Source organism: Brassica napus, chromosome C1, assembly GCF_020379485.1.
Source record: "Brassica napus cultivar Da-Ae chromosome C1, Da-Ae, whole genome shotgun sequence".
NCBI lineage: Eukaryota > Viridiplantae > Streptophyta > Magnoliopsida > Brassicales > Brassicaceae > Brassica > Brassica napus.
Window position 1 is genome coordinate 354,483 of NC_063444.1, and position 17,558 is coordinate 372,040.

The 17,558-nt window shown below is 34.3% G+C and overlaps 2 protein-coding genes and 1 pseudogene across 2 annotated transcripts; 1 reads left to right on the plus strand and 2 right to left on the minus strand.

Annotated features, from left to right (window-relative positions):
* Positions 1-3,572: 3,572 nt before the first annotated feature.
* On the minus strand, positions 3,573-6,671 carry LOC106366846 (protein ROLLING AND ERECT LEAF 2-like). Its single transcript, XM_013806856.3, has 5 exons — positions 5,458-6,671; positions 5,300-5,383; positions 5,022-5,233; positions 4,717-4,940; positions 3,573-4,287 (listed from the first exon to the last, which is right to left on the minus strand). Exons 1-5 carry the CDS (start codon positions 6,158-6,160, stop codon positions 3,687-3,689), a joined length of 1,824 nt encoding a protein of 607 aa, XP_013662310.2. The 5' UTR covers positions 6,161-6,671; the 3' UTR covers positions 3,573-3,686.
* A 3,796-nt stretch (positions 6,672-10,467) lies between these two features.
* Positions 10,468-11,365, plus strand: LOC106373827 (annotated as a pseudogene).
* A 1,862-nt stretch (positions 11,366-13,227) lies between these two features.
* Positions 13,228-15,765, minus strand: LOC106439227 (inositol-3-phosphate synthase). Its single transcript, NM_001315821.1, is given in 8 exon segments — positions 13,228-13,410; positions 13,522-13,710; positions 14,056-14,232; positions 14,316-14,658; positions 14,759-15,006; positions 15,197-15,332; positions 15,419-15,487; positions 15,578-15,765. Coding segments are annotated over 8 exon segments (1,533 nt in total).
* Positions 15,766-17,558: the final 1,793 nt, after the last annotated feature.

The window sequence follows — 17,558 nt, forward strand, 5'->3', positions numbered from 1 at the left end:
TATTGTTAAAAAAGAACCACAATTAACTTAGCTCGTAATAAATTTTATTTAAATTTACGATTAAATCTAATTTAATGCCATTCATCGGGTTCATGATATATATTGCATAATGTGTCTGGTTTGTGTAATAAAATTTATAAATAACTGTTTACAGAAATGAAATCAATATATATTGCAACTTCTCATTTGATCTTTGACTCTTGCTTTGGAAGTTATTTTCAATAAAATTGCGGCAATAGAATCTTTTCCGCAATAAATAAACAAAAAAATTTGTAAGAGCCAAAAGTCATATTGTTGATTCTACGGCAAGTTGAAAGGCCAATTTGCCTTCTAGCCACTTATTTTCGTTGAGCCAATGTCTTTTTATTAAGTCAAAATATAACATGGAATTTCCATATATTTTACTCATACGAATTGGAAGGAAAACAAAAAATGGAATCATTAGTTGAAAAATCATCCATGCAAACATATATAAATGTAGTAATATCAACCATGAGAAATTTGGTGGTCGTTATATTATTCCCTATTCCAAAATGTAGTCTATGTTGTCAAATTCATAAAATCGTATTTGAGTATTACTCACGTAGATGTATCTTCAACTATATGAGTATGCATAGGTAAAATGTATGTACAAGTGGGGAATATGAAAATATAATAAAATAAAAGATTTATTTGTGAGCAAGAAAAATAGTGAGAGAAATTCAAGAAAGCTATAGAAGGAAGATGGAAAGAGGTGAGAACTCAGGGAGGTTGAAGTTTGCGTCACAAGGAAGCTAATGGATCTTCTTTTCACCACTTTTTAAATTTCTTTTGACAATGTTTTGTTTCTTTTTTTATAAAATAACATCGTCAGAATGTGATAAGATTATCATTTTTTTGTTTTAATGTGGAAGAAAGAAGAGATCTCAAATTATACAATGGTTTTTAAAAAATTCAAATCAATAAATTGCGCTCTCATCTCATTTCATTGCATAGTTTTCTTATCTTTTTGCACCGAGTAAAAACATCATAAAAACCGAAAGTTAATAATTACCTAAAAATATTTTTTTTCCTTAAAAATCAATGGAAATCGTATTATTGTCTTATTAGGTAATCTCCCTACAAAAACCCAATGTGGGGTCAGTTATTTAGAGAACAAAAATATATGGGATCCACTTTAGCGTGTACACACGTAGGATCCTACGTGAAAATCACTATCTCTCGGTTCTCCACGACTGGCAAGTGACAAAAGCTATAGAAAGAACCTATTTTTAATCTGATCTCTAATCTATTGCTAACCAAAGCATAACGTAGATTAGGAATAAATGTAAAGTTATCGAGATAAACTCCAACACACGTCTGATAAAGTAAGCTAATATATAATCTGAACTTTCTATATTTTCTTTCAAAATATAGATTTTATCCTTGATCCGCAATGTAAAATACGAAAGAATATTCGTAGATTTGTGGTTAGAGATCTGAAATATAGCAAGGAAACGTAATTCCACACACGATACAAACTAGAAAGTTAGACCTTAATAATCCCATCACTTAATTTCCAACCAGTCACTTTAAACTGAAAGAATGATTATGGAGTTTATGTATTGAAATAAATAGTTATGTAAGGTGACACACAAGGTCAATATCTTATGAACATTTTTTTTGTCACCATCTTATGAACTAATAGATAGTTATTGTTTCCTAAAGTTTTGTGATTATTAGTATTATATAATCCAAAGAAGCCATATATAATAATCATATTATCATGACAAACCTAATTTGTCATGGACTTTCTCCAAGTCAAATCATTAAGTGCAATTAAATTTATTTTGTAATACTATATCGACAAGATAATGGTGATGTAGTGGTCACTTATCAATTATCTTCTTTTTTTTTCACTAAAAATTGATCTTTATTATGGCTAAAAGCTCAACGAACCAAAAGATACAAGGATAAGTCCAGAGACTCAGCCAAATAGCACGATAGGAAAAACCAAAGAAACCTAAAATTACCCAAACCAAAAAAAAAAACCCAGAGGAAGGCGGTGCTTGCCTCATCGGGAGAACACGTGTTATACGCCGAAGCTAGGAAAGGACACGCGTCACCGGGACACCACACGTCTTCACGGTCAGAAAATCGTCGCTGGAGCATCTCTCCGACATCCATCGGACACACCGGAAACAGGACACCGAAGAGAAGAACCGTCGGGACGACTTTAGAAAGGAGATGAGCCAAACGTCACAGCCAAGACATCGAAGCACCAACAACTGGAAAATATCAATCGACAGAAGCCGAGAGTAAATCCATCAATCGGAGCCACACAAAGACGCCAAGCTGAAGCCAGATCCTCCGCTTATAACAAGGTTTCAGTCCAAAGACACCGACACAGAAACCAATTTTCCTAATAATGAACTTAGACATCTTTAAAGATAAAGAGAAGAGAGAAGATGTAAAAACCCAATCTAAGGGAAGGAGAAAAACATTAGAATCTTAGGCGGAGCTCAACTGAAACCGAAAGAGATCTGAAACAGAGGAGAAGAGATCCGGATGAACCGGAGATAAAGCCACCATCTTCGCCGGAGAGGAAGGTGAAGATGACGGAGCCAAGTGCCAGTAACTCTACCGGAAGGAAAGATAGGTCACCGGAGCCAAAAACCGGCTAAGCGATGCTGAGAAAGCCACCGATGTCGGAAAAGGGGCCCAACCACGGGCTGACGACGCCGGAGAGTACACGGCAGAGCTATCTCTCTCTGAAAGATATAGGTAGAGAGAAGAGAGAGAAGTTCCCCATGTAGGCATGGCCACTTATCAATTATCATACACGAGTAATTATTAGTATATTTTAAAAACAAAATAAGCTAGTTGACTTTCACATAAGTCAACTCTTCCTCCACCATTGGAGTTGGAGATCATCAGGATAAACATCAAATTAAAGCTATATTCCCTGACCGTGACCATTAATATGACTATTTCTCCCTGGTGACCCACATATTTCCGATCAAACTTTACCAAAGAACCTCTTGTTCAATAATCCAAACCAATTCGCTGAATTTATAATCGGTCGTATATTACTTAATCAAATAAAAATGTAACGAAAAACTGATCGTATTTATAATTTATAATCTATGGTTTTTAGTATTTGCACAATATATACTCCATAAAAGAACTTTCATTGGTTTTCCATTATAGAAAACTATATAATCGTTTTATAAAGAACCCTAGTTGTGTGTATAAAAATAAACAAATAAATGCTGGTGCATGATATGAGACAAAGTCAAAAGAGTGGAGGCTGATAAAAATGAGACTGAACGTTGTACGTAGTATGGTGGAGTGCTCCTAATCGTTTGGTACATTCCTGCGTCTTGATCAAACAAAGCAAATACAGTAAGGTGTGCTGTGGTTTTGCTTGTCAGGAGCGGCAGCCTCCATGGTGAAGTTTGTGGCCAGGTTGAATAGGTTGATATTGTGCGTACAGTCCCTGTGTCATGCACTTGCGCGACCTTGCTTCTGCTTTGACGTCTATACATGTGCTAGCGAAATGATTTTTTTCTTAGAACTATCATTTCCTACATATTTTTTTTCTCTCAGAGAACTATTTTATACTAGAATTATGATTTCTAACATCAACCATAGTCCAGTAGCAGCCGATTCAGATAATCTAGCAAGTCTACTAGATAAAAAATGACTTGGAGTTTCGCCAGTCACAGTTACATTAGTGGTCTACCACAGTTGGAATGATTAGTGTAAGCAACTACAGCTTCTTCACTTTTCACCTTTACATCTTCATACATTTTCAAAGAAGCTTCTGAAAACTTCTTCAATCTCTCTAGAAGCTTAGCCAAACTCGAATGCACGCTCGACAAATCTTCAGAAACCAACACCGAATCCTCCTTCTCCTCGCCCAACATTTCCATATCCGTTGAGAACTCTTTGATAGACCTACTGAGTTCATCTGACGGCAGAGACTTCATCCCAGCCGACCAATCCCGGCACAAGACGAATATCGGCGGGGCCAGCACACGGCGCGGGGACCACGGTCTTCGGTTCCTTGTAGAACGTTCTTGAGGGAGCAAAACACAGTTGTGAAGCCAACCATTGAGAGCTTCAACGTAGGAAGTCATACTGTTGACCAAATCTGCAAAGCTTAGACCAAAACACTCTGTCTCCTCTAGAAGTTCTGACCAAATCCGTCTCTTGAGAGCGTTTTCAGGCCCAGTTTTGGACGTGTTCCGACAATGGTAAGCCAATGAAATGGTGATGTACTGCGAGTGGTGACACTCCAGCATTGCTTTCCACATCCTTATCAACCTAAACAGAGAAAATAAAAATATCAATCAAAGAGTCTTCTTAGTAGATAAAGTTAGCTGTAGCTAGGCCAGCGGGTTCGGTTGGTTTGCATTGGTCGAAAACTCACCGAAGTGAACCAAGAAAAAGTTTGGTCCGGTTCGGTTTTCGGTTTCAAACAAATTTTATCGAAGTTTTCGGTTTTGTGGTTAGTTCGATTCTGTTTTCGGTTTCGAACAAATTTTATTGAAGCTTTCGGTTTTGTGGTTAGTTTGGTTCAGAATTTTGATTAAGATAAGTACTATTTAGAATTTTATTTTAGATAAACGAACTAACCAATTACCGAACCAAACGGAAACCAAATTATTTTTTGTAACCAAACGAACTAAGCGAAAACCCAACTTTTTTGGGTCAGTTCGGTTCGGTTAAAAATCCCAGCCCTAATTAACATACCATTGGAGAAACTCTAAGAGCTGAGGCTGAAGCTCTTCATCTCTGATCCTCTCAATACGCTTCGAAATCAAATCAACGGACTGTATAGCGACTCTGATTCTTGAATGAAGATCTTTCGCAGCTGCTCTTGTCTTATCCATGGCTTTAGCACTGTGATCCTTTGTGAACTGGTTCCTTAACTGCTCGCATTTTCGATCATACTCTTTCCTAATCATCTCACTCGCCTGCACACACACACACAATCAAAGTAAACAGAATGAAACGTGTGAGCTTGATGAGGAGCTATGAGTTTTTGAGGCTATTACCTTGACTTCATCGTATAGTTTTCTCTCCCAAGCGTATAACCGATCAAGAGAAGAAGAGTGGCTTCCTGAGATCATACAGAACTCTTGTGTGAAGTCACTTCCACTTTCATCGTCATGGTGATCTTCTATCAATGGATTTCTAGAAGTGGAGGATCTTGAAGACGATGTTCTCTTCCACACAATAACTTTAGTGACTCGTTGGTGCAATGGCTCTATACATTAAAAGCTTTAATTCAGACACTAACTAGAGAAGATAACAATCAATAGAGAGTACAGACCTTTAAAAACAGGTGAGTGACTCTTCTTCCCTCTGCAACAAGCTCGCTTCAAAGCAGAGAGAAACGCTACGGAGTTTCCTTTTCCTGTAATAATACAAAAGATTCAATTTTTTTACACGATGAAGGAAAAAAAAAAAAAAAAAAACAGAGCTTCAGACCTGTGGTGGTATCATCAGCGAATCTGACTCTGATTTTGGTAGCTTCAAGCATCCTCGAAACCTCTTTACCAGATTCAGAGGCTCTGAAGAACTTGTGCTCTATGTCTTTCATGCTAGACACAAAGTCTTTGGCTCTGTGTGTGATAAACTCTGATGGATCTTCTCTTTCACCATCATCTTCAGAGCTCTGTTTCCTCTGCTCTGTTTTGAAATCCTCTGCATTGCTCTGTTTACTCTGCTTCTCTAATCCTACAACTGATGCGTTATCAGTCAGTCTAAAGCTGTCGAACTCGTCGCAAGTGTCGAAGTAGTCCCAAGAAGACGTCTCTGGCCGGCGAGGTCGCGGCGGCGGCGGCTGCTGAGGAGGAGATAACTCCGGCATGTCGAGAGGGTTCGAGTTGCGACTCAACGGCGAGTCAACCGAGTCGTCGTCAGGGTAAGAGGAGGAGTTGTGAGAAGGGGATGAAGCCACAGCAGCTACAGTCTCAGCCTCGGCGTATTGACGGAGACAAGCTCCGATGTTACGGAGGGAACGGACGTAGGACACGTGTGCGGCGGCGAGGGCACATCTGGAATCAATGGCTCGTTTGACGAATCTCTTCCTTTCTTTACATAAGAGAAGCGGCTCGTTCTTCTTCTTCTCCTTCGTCGATGCTTCTTTTGAGTTTGAGCATCCCATCTTCTCCAGAATCGAAGGAGGCATATTTTCTTCGATATAAAAATCCAAACTTTTTACCCGGAAAACTCTCAGAGTGGTTACGAAACAGAAGGAACTAAAGAACCCATGTGAAGAAAAGAAAAAAAAAAGATAAGCTTTGAGTTTTTTTTTTTTTTTTTTTTTTTGCCTCCAAGAAGAAACAGAGTGAGCAGTAGTTTTCAGCACGCTTAATGAGGAAGCGGGAGGACGAATCCGAAAATGCTTATTGAAGGAGAAACCTGATAAAGTGTGTTTCGTTCAGACAAATCTGAGGGAAGAAAATTAGATTTTGCACAAATGGTTAGAGAGAGAGAGAAGAAACAGAGAGAAAGTTTGTCTTGGTTTGCATCGTTTTTCGAGAAGAAAGTAACTTAATTATTATTTCAAAAAAATTTGTGCAGAGAGATTTTAGTTCATTCCAATATTTGATCATTTACTCGAAAAGCTGAGCTATAATAAAAAGTTAAAGTGGTGACGAGAAAATCCAAGTGAAAGTCCTCATCTTCTCTGTCTTTAGCTATTATTATCAAATCTAGTTTATGGGTCTTTTATTTGAATATGAACACGAAAGCTAAAGTTTTTTTTTGTTTTCTGTTTATTTATTAACTTTGGTAATTGGATCATTATTTACTAAAAAGCGAGAATCATGTGAAGGTCCGTTACCTTTATGGCTTTATATACTTTGCCTCTCGTTGTGTATGGACTGAGCAGGGAAAGATGGAGGGGAAACATTGTGAAACTAAGACCATTCTTGGTTTTGAGACCTGGTTGGTTTGTTTAGGGTTATAATAAAAGTATTATTTCACTCATGAAGACAATGAAACCCTCCTTGGTTCGGTTCTAGATCAGTTTAGTCGTTTTAATGCATCTCCAACCCATTATACCATTTTAGTGTCAAAATCACATTATTTTAGTGTAGCTTTAACACTAAATTTTTTTGTGTCTCCAACCACAACACCAAATGTTACACTAAAAAGGAATATTCTTCATTATTTTATTATTATCAAATTCTTTTATTTTTAATAATTTTGATAAATATTAATAGTTTTATGAAAAAAATATATTAACTAATATTAAAATTGTAACTAAAATAATAATTATATATAAATGTATTTACATTATATAATAACATTATTATTAATACATACTGTTATATTAATTAATTAAACACACAAAAAAAGTTAAATTATAACATACTAGATCTAAATATTATAATATTCCAACTACAAATGTTTGAATTAAACTTTGTTATGTATTTAAAAATTAATTTTATATTTGTTTTATAAACCCTAATATTTTATAACAATTAAAATATAACAAAACAATGATGATATAACTAAAAAATATTCATTCAATTATAAACTAATCATACAAATCAAATATAATTAAACAATACATAAATAAACAATTTTAACAAAAAAATCAAAAAAAAAAAAATTGCCGTCTGCTACAGTGTTGCACCAAATATGGTGTGACACTGTAGCAAAAAGGAAAATGACACTAAAATGCAGTTTGATATACCGTTGGGTACGGGAGAGAAAACATCAAATCAACACACTATTTTGCTGTTTTACCGTGTGGTTGGACTTAGCCTTGGACCTTGAATGAAGAAGGCAGAATCACCAAGTCTTGTCTTGTCTTGTCTTGTGTATGGAGATTCGTTTTTTATTTGTCTAACGGCTCCTTGAAACCTGAGCTTCATTTTTATAAGAAAAAATCCTTCGTGACTCATGAGTCTTGTCACCTATTTATTGTCTATTATAATTAAAACTAGACCCTGATAGCACGGATATAAATTTTCAGTTTTTAATTATTTATTTTATTAAAAGATGTATTTGTAATATTCGTTCATATTATATTCATTAATTAAATATTTGTTTTTGCATCTTAAACTATCTATTTTTCACATATCATATAAAAAATATAAAAAAATGAGTATAGAGTTAATTAGATAATTTTAAAAACAGAAATTTTTCTTTCGTGTGCGGTATCATATAAATAATGATCCGTCCAGTTAACAAAAATCATGATTATTTTATGTATAATTTTTTTTATTTTGATCATTTCCTTAAGACTATATTAAATTTTACATATTTTAATTAGAATATTTTTAATATCTTTACCTTTTTATTTGAAATGCAACTCAATATTTTTTTTAACAATTATAACAAAATATTTAAAAAATATTTTTAGAATTTGTTTGAAAAATATGAAAATTACATTTTAAATTAAAATTATCCTAAAATATGATAAGTTTTGATGTAAACGAAAACTCAAATTATGTCAAAAATAATGATATTCAATGATAATAACAATTTTAATTGATTATTTTTAAAAAAATACATTTACAAAAATATTGTTTGAAAGAAAATTCAATTATCTTTCAAATATAAAATGAAAATATTATAATTAAATAATAAAAAATATAATTAAAAACCACAAATTTAGCAAATGACAACTGAGTTATATTATGCTAAAATTTTATTTCTAACAATTTATCAAATGACAAATGAGTAATGAACAAATAATACCATATAATTTTTAAAAACATAGCCATTCTTAAATATTTTTTGAACAAATAATTATTTTTAAATTTAATCAACTGAAAATAATATATGTACAATTGTGTAAGTCAAATTCTAGTTTTATTGATGCATGTTATATATTAGTGATGCATGTTATATATTAGTGCTGCATGTTTTAGGTAACATTTTAATGATGCACGTTTTTAAAAATCTCCATTATTAAAATTATGCACGTAAGGATAACTCATGAGTTTTTTTGGTTGATTAAATGACATTATGTCCAAATTTATTTAAGGATATTTCATTAAGGTAACTGAAAAAGACAAACAATAAAATAGGAAGTTTAAATTCATTTAAGAATATTTCATTAATGTAACTGAAAAGATAAGTAATAAATTAGGCAGTTTTATTCATTTTATGATATTTCATAAATGCAGCTGAAAAATACAAGAAAAAAAAAGAGTTTAATTAATGAAGTAAGAACATTTTCAAATGAGTAATTCTCTTTTAATAATATAGATAAGAACAGCCCAACTTTGTAAAATTTAGCTTATTTTTCAAATTGTGGACGACAGTAAAGTATGGAGACTCAAACAATCATATAATTAAGATAATGGGCAGTGGATGGACTTTCGCAGAAACTGTAAGAGGTATGGAGTGTGAACTATGGAGCTTGAGTCCTCCTACTAAACCACGTAGCCAAATCACCTTATACTAAACCACGTAGCAAAATCACCTTGCATTCTGTAAGTGGGTGGGCTTCACATAGGCCAGTAAAAGCAAAAAAAAAAAAAAAGCATGAATCTAATGGAAAAAGGTACACCTTCCATGCAGGATCTGAATATCAAAAATCATGTACCCGTAAAAAGGAGCTCCAGGTGTGTGAATCGGAAGAAATGGGTCAATCAGATGTATAAGAGGGATTTGGGTTCATCAAGGTTTGAGAAGCCTTGTAAAAGAAGACATATCTGAGGGCCTGAGGCTACCACATCTAAAAGAAGTTTGGGCTTCAGTGCAAGCATGCCTTACAAGTTTGGGCTTGAATCTTAATACTTGGAATTCTGATGCCTTCAAACATGCGACTACTAAAAACGGAAGGAAAAAAATCACGGTTCTACACTTTTACGTAGCTTCACTTCTCCATGACACATGCTTCAAATATCATATCAATGAAACGTACTTCCTTACTCCAAATACCCAAATTTTAAGAAAATACAATGCGTACAAATACGATATGTTTATATCTCATTTAAAATCTATATATAGTCGACCTTTTTAAAAAAATACAAAGTGACTATGAGTCTGATAACTGATTGCGTATGAATATGAGATAAATATGGGCAGCTCTAACCTATAGTTGGAAATATAATAATTGAAATATAATCGACTTACCCAAAAAAAAGAAACATAACGGATTATATAATAAATACGTAGGAAAAAACTTAGGATTGCTAGTTTTTTTCTTGTTGAAAAAAAGAAAGTCACTAGGGAGCGATGTTTGGTGTCCACAGACCAAATATCTGAAATTATTGGCCTACCAACAAAGACCTGACGAACAATAATAAAAATATTCTATCGTATCATATCATATCAAATTAAACATTACGAGTAAATACGTATGCATGAATATAAAAATCATACACCGTATTATTGCGTGTGTATATAATGGAGTGGCATGGTAACACAATCCCCCCCCCCCCCCCCCCCCCCCCCCCCCCCCCTTCACCTTCAAGCAACAATCTAAGTTACATTTTAAAAAGTTTTATAATTCTTTCTTCGTAAGAATAGTTATAAAACAATAGTATGTTGATTGGGAATCGACAAATGCAGAAAAACCAAGCATGCCTAGGATTACCATCGAGGTTGATGATAATCATACCGCCGGCCAAGATTCTGACGTGTCTATGGCGGTGGTAGACGGCGGAGATAATTACGACCAGCGGTTCTTGGCGATGTTATCACCGAGAAATCACACAAGGACCGAGAGAAAAGACTGTGGGAAATCAACGTTGCCGTCATCGTCTTTTCTTGGAAGCTGTGGCTTTTGCAAACGCCGTTTAGCTCCCGGCCGTGATATTTACATGTACAAGTATGTTTACTTATTAATTACTCCTTTCTTGATTATTTTCATCTTATACTTCTATATTTAAAACCTCAGCTGACTATATACATATACATTACCACATAAATATTTGAACCAGTGTCTTGGACATAGACTATAAGCTACAACGAAACTATGAGATTCTATTTTGTGACATCATCTAGTCGGTGTTACAAAAAAAAACATCTATATATCTAAATGTACGAATTTGATGATTTGTTTCACTTTTATTTTTTTGGTTCGAATGCATCGGAAAGTTATATTTTTAAACTTGGATTTGTAATGTAATAAATTGTAGAGGGGATGCAGCGTTTTGTAGCATGGAATGCAGAGAACAACAGATTGAGCAGGACAGGCAAAACTCCAAGCAGAGCGCCAGAGTCGTTCTATCACCATCAAACTAAACATATGGATGGCTCAAATTAAGCTCTGACTATTAAAGCTCGTGTGTGTGACTTGAGATTGTTGCCGTTATTATTAATTAGCATCATCATGTAAAAATTAGGTCAAAAATTGAAATGAAACTCTTTCATGTCTTGCGTATTATTATTTTTTTGGTGAAACTTGCGTATTATTTTTGTTCCACATTACTTTGCTTCTTTTATAAATCCGGGTTTATTTAGTTTGATGCCCTATGATTTTTATTACTTTATGTGTTTTAAAAAAGCTAGTGAAAGTTGACGTAAGCGCACCACGGACCTCGTTTTTATAAGATCGAATAAATCTCAAAACCATATGCAACTCACGGTAATTAAGATTTTAATTAGTAAAAATACACACTTTTTATATAAAAGTCACATCATCTGCCGTATTCTATGGCTAGTACATGAATAATGACAGTGTGAATAATTTCTATTGGAGATTCTGAACTTTCCTTTGATATATATAATATTTTGTCAAGGGATCATTGGTAGAAAAAATTACAAAAAAGTATTAAATAGTGGAATTTAAATGGAGGTCATTGTCTCGTGACGATGAAAGCGTCTGATAGTTAATAATGAGACGTATAGTAAACTAATGCGAATGCACGTCACTCCCGATCAAAAGATGTATTGAATATTTTCATACATACTGGAAATGAGTTTGTTAATTATGAAGACACTTTTAAACGGATGAATATTTTTAACACGACATTTAAAATGGAATGAAGAATGTAATTTATAGCTCGTTTTTTAAAAACCTAATTTATGGTAGCTCGTTGCTCAATAATTGAAGACCAAAAGATGTTAAATATAATGGTTTATGGAAATGGATCGTTATCACTAGCTTATAGATAAGGATTAGGTTTATAATTGGTCTACAGTGTATTGTTTTCTCTTCACTCGTCTTCTGTACTCCAAACTTTTTGGAAAAGAATTTTTTTTTTTTTTTGAAAAGTGTACTCCAAACTTCGAGGCTTAGTTGTTGGAGTTTCGGGAGTCATCACAACTTGTCTTCATTACTAATTGTTGATTAATTAATTATCAACAATTTAATAATCCAAGGATTTGAGTATGTTTACGGGAGGGTTCTAGGGTGGGGTTCTTAGCGTTACATAAAAACCCGTATCTTAGGGTGTGATTGGTAATGACTGTAGGTGTGCTGTCCACAACCCTATTTTTTTCTACAGCAAATTTTTTAAAGTTACAGCCATTACTAATCGGACCCTTAACTTTTAACTAAAAAAGTTAAGAACTGGTTCTTAAATATCTTATTTAAAAACCGGTTCTTACTCTTTTTAGTTAAAAGTTAAGATATATGTTCTTATATTTCGTTAAAAATTTCGCTTTGAGAACCTCCATTAAACATGTTCTATGATTCATTTGGTATCAAGGTATCTTCGATTAAATTATCCTTCAACATATAATAAAATTATATGTGCCATCAGTACTCCCTCTCTCTCTCTCTCTTTTCTTGAACAATAAGAACTCGTTGAGGTCATTGATGATGCTATGATAGAATGGAAAATATTAAAACAATTCTTTTAATGGTATTTGAATCAAGAATTGGTCCAAATTATACACTTGCAAATAAGTATTTCTTAAATCAGGAGCATCATGAAAAAGACCAATACGTTTTTTTTTTAAATTGCTCGTCATCAACGCAACTTGATCGTATTTTATTAAGGATCACAATAAAATAATAATACAGAATTAAAATTGACAAATTTCATTGGACCGAAACCATGACTAAATATCGCAAATTACAGTAAGTTTACACATTATGGAAGTGAATCATAAAAGCGATTATATGAAATTATGGTCCAATCTAGAAACACTTGTACATTATACTAGCCCATCTGGATTACTAGAAACACCGGTAACTTCACACCCTACAAAGATCAATCTAAAAGCTCTTTGATCTCTGAAAACACAAGCATTCATATTTTAAAACATATATAAAAAAAAAAAACAAGAAACAGAAGTCTTATATTTTGGGCTAATTAAAGATTCTTAAACGCTTCGTGTTCACTTGTATTCCAAGATCATATTGTTCTCCGGCGCCAACCCAACACACGCCCTAAGAATATTCTCCAGCATAGCCCGCTGCTTCGACAGCGCATTAACCACCGGTGTTCCCGGCGGCACGAGCGGTGCCTTGGTGAGATAGCTAAGTATGGTGGCCACAGGATGGAAAGAATGAAACTTCCCCTGCCAAAAAATGAAAAAGAATCAAAACATCATTATTATTTTTTTTAAAGAATCAAAACATCAAACCCACGGTTCCAGGAAATCCCAAATATATTTTGAGAACAGACGAACCTCTTTCTCGGATTTGAACTGAATCCTGGTGCTGAGTTCAGCGAGGAGAACAAGATCCAAGATAATTGGAGCAGCTAAGAGAGAGTCTTCGCAGGTATTGTGCATCACAATTGTGTTCTTGCCTCCCATGAATATCTCTGATGTATACTCATCCATGGCTCGCTTGCTATCTGCAACATACGGTACATACTGCAACAACACACAAAATGGATCAATTGGTGATGCAAATAAATATTTGGAATATTTTAAATATCTTATTGTTTATTTAATTAGTTATTATAGACTTAAATAATTATGTTTATTGTTATAGTGTTTTATATATAGTTTTATTATATATATATAGCTGTTTTGGTTTAAGTTTAACCGATTTTGATTAATAAAAATGAGAGTTATAGAGATAGTTTTTCAGGCATTCACAAATTAAACAAAATCTTTGCATTATCGTTCCTTCTGCTACATCAATTAATCATTTGACATTGCAGTCTACAGAATAAACAAGGTTTTGAGTGTTTCTTAAGGTAGTTTATAGCTTACCTTGATGACAACTACATGGTCTGGATGTTCCCCGGGCTCGAAGAGGATACCGTTGCTAGCAACCATGTCGTCAACCACATTACTTTTAGAGATCTCCTTAGATCTGAATGTCTGTGGAGCTGAGAGGTTCATTCCATCGTTGTTCCCTAGGTGATTGTAGCTCACAATTGAAGTAGGCTGTTGTTAACATAACAAAAACACACACATAATCAACTATAACATGTTTCTTCACTATTACTTGAAACACAAGTTAAACAAACCTTGATGCCTGCACCAACAAGGAAATCAACCAAGACAGATTTCATCTTGGTTTGACCACTCTTGAAGTCATCTCCACCGATCAAAACATTGTTCTTGATAGCCAAATCAATAAGACCCGGAACAAAGGTGTTCTGAGGGCTTCCATTGATGAAAGGAATACCTTCAAAAACACATGCAATAGCATAAAGCGTGGAAGGAGAGATCTCGGACTCATCCCTATCCACAGAGTTCATAAGATTCTCCATCGTGTCGTTTAGCCCCACGATCACATTGCTGTAACGCTCTGTGTTAGCCGTCCACAGAACCACAACCTTATCCACCTTGTTCTTCTCCTTAAACTCCCTAACATTCAACATCACACAGCACACAAAAACTCAACAAAACAGAGGAGAGGAGATTAAACTCTGTTTTAATCATCACAAGTATTGTTGATTATGATTACCTCATGTCCTTGATGATTTGGTCGACTTGTTCCTTCTTGGTACCTTTGATGACGTTGTTGGCACGTGACCCTTGATTAGCAGCGATGAAATCAGGGTCGTAGATCCCAGGGAGTGGGACAATGCTCTCCATGTAAGGCCTGAGCTGTTTCTGCAAATCGAGGTCAAGAACCTTGGCTCTACCCATCGCGTCTGCTAAATTCATATCGCTTATGTCCCACCCTCCAAACACAACATCATCCGGATTCACCTGTTTTATAATCTCCATGTTAAACTGATAACGGAAGATATTTGCATATATTCCAAATATTTTAATTATCTAGTTGAAGACATTGATCTTATGCATTCGAAAATTAAATAAAATTATTGTGTTATGGTAAGCTATCATAAACATAATAAAGAACAAAAACAAATCTAGATTTTGTTTTGAAAAAACGGACCATTGGAACGAGACTCTTGAAAGGGGCATAGATCTCTTCACCGTTAAAGGATCCGACACGAATAGACGATGCTTGTGTTAACGACCCGAAGTAGTTCGCTTGTTGCACCTTGTCCTTGGTCGCCCACGAGATTCCTCTGTTTATGTTTTATTTTTTTTCCGATCAGATCTTAAAACAAAAAAAAAAAACAAAATCAAATAACATTTGAACAAAAAGACTCACTCTTTATTGGCAATTACACCGGCGGTGAGGGTTGATCCATTGTTTCCTCCCCAACCCACAAGCATAACCCTTTCGGAAACCAAAAAAAAACAAAACATTGAAACTTTACGACGGAGAAACCGAGGAAACGAGTGAACAAGATCGAAACTTTGTTTTTACCCTAATTTGGGGACACGAGTGTCGGTTTTGAAATCGTATTTGACAACCTTGGGCTTTACGATCCATTGGTAAGCACCGTTGACGTTCTCGTGAACGACCTCCGTGGTCTCGTAATCGTACACCGAATGAATCTCATTCTCCGTGTACTTCACGTTCGGGCTCTCGACTTTGAAGCTCTCGATGAACATCTTTTAAACAGACTTTTGTTTTCTCGGTTTTGAATTGAATCGAGTTTGTGTGGGTTTGAGCTTCTCTTAAGTGGAGCGCTATTTATAGAAAAAGAGCGCGAGGGAGAGGAGACACGTGGCGTGGTCTCAGTGGGTGGTGGACCCTCTTTAGCCAATGCATGTGAGCGAGTTCGTTGATGGCTAATAGTGAATCATACGTGTGAGGGAGGGGTCTCGCACGTGAGAGGCGCGGAGAGAAAAAGTGTGACACGTCGGAGCCCTGGACCATACACGTGGCGTCGTTTTGCCAATAGCAAAGTTTTGTCGGATTGTCTTCTCAGACCCACATTTTTTGTTGAAGGTGCTCGAACAAGGTGGGGGACGTTAGTTACTTCCGTTACTCAATCAGTAAAACGACAGTGTTTCGAACATTGTCTCCGTTACAGTTAGTTAGCGACAGTTGTTTCTCAGTTACGGAAAAAACGAGAGTGGAGTAAACACACACCACATTTAGCTGCCACATATTCTGGGTGGATGTCACGTTCCAGAGATGGAGCGTGTAGTAACTAACGTGGCTAATTAACGGTCGTTTGAAAACAATGTCTGACCGTTTTTTGATTCTTTGTCTTCGTTGAGTTGGGTCCCGTGGAGTCTTGTTGACTTGCTTTGACACGTGAATTATGAATCTACAAGCTTACATATGTCTGAACATTTATAATTAGTTTTTATCATACTCCCACTGTTTTATGACAATTGTCATTCTAACTTTTTTTCTTTTTTTTTTTTTACACAAAAAATGTCAATTTACAGTTTCATTGTAAATTATACTTAATTTTAAATAAAAATTAATTGTAAACTGCATTGATTTTATAAATAATTTTATTTATCTCAAATACTATTGGTCAGAAAGATGTAATTAATAACAACTTACATATATTTTCGTTACTTTCTTAGTCTGTGTGAAAAGTGTCAAAATAACACTTATTCAGAAACGGAGATAGCAGTAATTAACCCATAATGTTTTAATCTTTTCAACTTTATAAATGTTTCTTCGTGGACGTTTCTATGTATTATCCGGAGATACTGGTAGATTCGTACAGTGTTATAAATCCTTTAATTAATTGATGCTACTATTCATAAATTTAATAAAATTTCCGATGATTTCGAGGTATACTTATTTTCCATATTTAAGAAATTTAAAGTTACAATTAAATCATCTTAATTGATTAATTATGACTGAGTTATGTACGTACCATAAAACTTGAGACTAACCATTATGTAAGAAATACTTCATTGGTTCCATATTATTTGTTTTTTAGAGTTAAAATTTTGTTTCATTTAAGTGTTATTTGTTTTCAATGTAAAATTTAATAATAATATTTTTCATTTCATTTTTTTATTAGTTAAAATATAATTAGATATATAGATAATAATATTTTTATTTTAAAAATATATAAAATTAAATATTTTCTTAATCTGTACGCATAAACCTAAAACGACAGCTAAAGTGAAACAAAAGGAGTATATATCTAAAATATCATCATATTATATGTTTTTCACGTATAAAAGAATGAATGCTTACTAATACATTAGTTTCAACATTTTCATAATGATGTAATTTATTACACTTAACAGAAAATAAGAAACCCCATTAATGTAATGTTTTAAGTGTAGGCTAAGATCAAACGTGTGAATTCGACTCGCGTGCCACATATACATTGCAGCAATGGCGTCATATACTAATTTGAGTAAGACTACATAGAGTAGATATTTGAACCAAAAAAAATCATAGAGTAGAGATTTGATGCTCTGGT

What these genes read in the sequence shown, in the direction of transcription:
- LOC106366846 (XM_013806856.3), bottom strand. Translation starts at nt 6,160, where the DNA reads ATGCCTCCTTCGATTCTGGAGAAGATGGGATGCTCAAACTCAAAAGAA. An exon ending in CGCTGATGATACCACCACAG is followed by an intron (nt 5,384 to 5,457) that starts GTCTGAAGCTCT and finishes GTATTATTACAG; the next exon opens with GAAAAGGAAACTCCGTAGCG. An exon ending in TCACTCACCTGTTTTTAAAG is followed by an intron (nt 5,234 to 5,299) that starts GTCTGTACTCTC and finishes TTTAATGTATAG; the next exon opens with AGCCATTGCACCAACGAGTC.